The sequence below is a fragment of the Anastrepha ludens genome, chromosome 4, assembly GCF_028408465.1.
Source record: "Anastrepha ludens isolate Willacy chromosome 4, idAnaLude1.1, whole genome shotgun sequence".
NCBI lineage: Eukaryota > Metazoa > Arthropoda > Insecta > Diptera > Tephritidae > Anastrepha > Anastrepha ludens.
The window spans coordinates 130,027,632-130,029,290 of record NC_071500.1 but is presented as its reverse complement, the minus strand read 5'-3'; the positions used below and the strand labels follow the sequence as shown (position 1 = coordinate 130,029,290).

The 1,659-nt window shown below is 35.9% G+C and overlaps 1 protein-coding gene across 1 annotated transcript; it reads left to right on the top strand.

Annotated features, from left to right (window-relative positions):
• On the top strand, positions 1-1,466 carry LOC128861206 (putative nuclease HARBI1). Its single transcript, XM_054099165.1, has 5 exons — positions 1-272; positions 324-643; positions 696-799; positions 863-1,010; positions 1,075-1,466. The coding sequence occupies exons 1-5, from the start codon at positions 160-162 to the stop codon at positions 1,182-1,184; spliced, it is 795 nt and encodes a 264-aa protein (XP_053955140.1). The 5' UTR covers positions 1-159; the 3' UTR covers positions 1,185-1,466.
• Positions 1,467-1,659: the final 193 nt, after the last annotated feature.

Here is a 1,659-nt window from a genome sequence, read left to right as displayed (position 1 = left end):
TGCAGACGGGTCGTAGTTTATTTTCAACTCACAATAGTTTTCGAGTTCCACATTGCTTTGGATCGTATTTTTAGGTCACAGTAGATGTGGAATTGTCAAAACTGCCGAAGAACTATAAAATTGCAAATAAAATGCAAATATAACAAATAAAATATAACCATGGATCCGACTTTTTTTTTATATGTGAGTTCCAGTGAAAGTGATGGAGAAGAAAAAATAGTGCGGAGGCAGCTTAGAGAAAAAAGCAATCCTTTGGCACTCCCAAACACAGCGTAAGTATGTAAATATATTAGTTAATTATTCTAGCTCAGTTACGGTTGCAGGTTCCTTAAACGATTCCGTCTGACCAAAGAGGCCTTCGAATTTTTTCTACAGGAAATAAATTTAACAAAATCAGACACCAAAGCGGTGCCTCCAGTGCTACAATTGGCAGCTACACTTTCACTTTTGGCTAGCGGTGGGTACCAGCACAGTGTTGGCAGCGACTATTTGATCGGTATGGGCCAGAGCACTGTTTCGAAGTTAACATCCCACGTCCTGAAAGAAATGGAAAGGAAGTTGTGCCCACAGTTAATACGATTTGCGCCAGAAGATTCACTTAGCTGCAAGGAGTGGTTTGTGGAGCAGTACAAAATACCTGGAGGTAAATAAAGACAACTTAAATTATATTTTTACTAATTATAGTAAATTTTTAGTTATAGGGTGCGTTGATGGCACTCACATCGGCTTTCAAAAACCTACAGCAAACGAGCACATGTACTTCAATAGGAAAGGCTATCAAAGCATCAACGCAATGGTAGTAAGTAGCTATTACAATGTATTGCTTGAATAAATGTGATATTTGTTACAATCTTTTTACTAGGTATGTGACCACACCTACAAAATTTTGGCAATCAATTGCCAATACGGTGGTGCAGCTCACGACTCCTTCATTTGGAAACATTCAGACCAGAGAAGAGTTTTGGAAGAACGATTTCAGGACAATATGCAGGATAACTCACGGCTTTTAGGTGTGTTCCCAATCCTTCAAATCTTCGCAACGTGTATTCCACCGATTTTTTTACTTTGTAACAGGGGATTCTGGCTACCCCCTTGAACCATGGTGCATAACCCCTTATAGAAACGCTTTGAATGGTTCAAGTGAATCAATTTTCAATGATATTCAAGGCAAGATGCATTATTAAAAGAAGCATTGAAATTTTAAAAGGGCGCTGGAGAATTTGGCAAGAGAGGACGATACCATCCTACAAAAGTGGCAAGATTTGCGAACGTATGTGCTGCATTACACAACGTCTGCATTAAATTTAAAATTAACTACAATCCTCAGAATTATGACTCTGACCATTCACTTGAAATCGCCGCCGGTGAAGCAAATCATCTCACTACAATAGGCCAAACAATAAGAGATTAAATAAGATATTCCTTACTAAATTTTTATCGAAATTAAAAATATATGTACACATACATATGCCTTTGTACTATACTTAAAGTGAAATAAAAAGATATGCAAATTAATTTTTTATTTATTTTTATCACATACTTTATTTATCACATAAAAATGTTCGTCAGTCGTAAATACTTAAATACTAAAGAATACAAAAGTAAATCACATAAAATCCAAAACCTTATAAAATAAAAAAAATCTCCAATGAATACTTA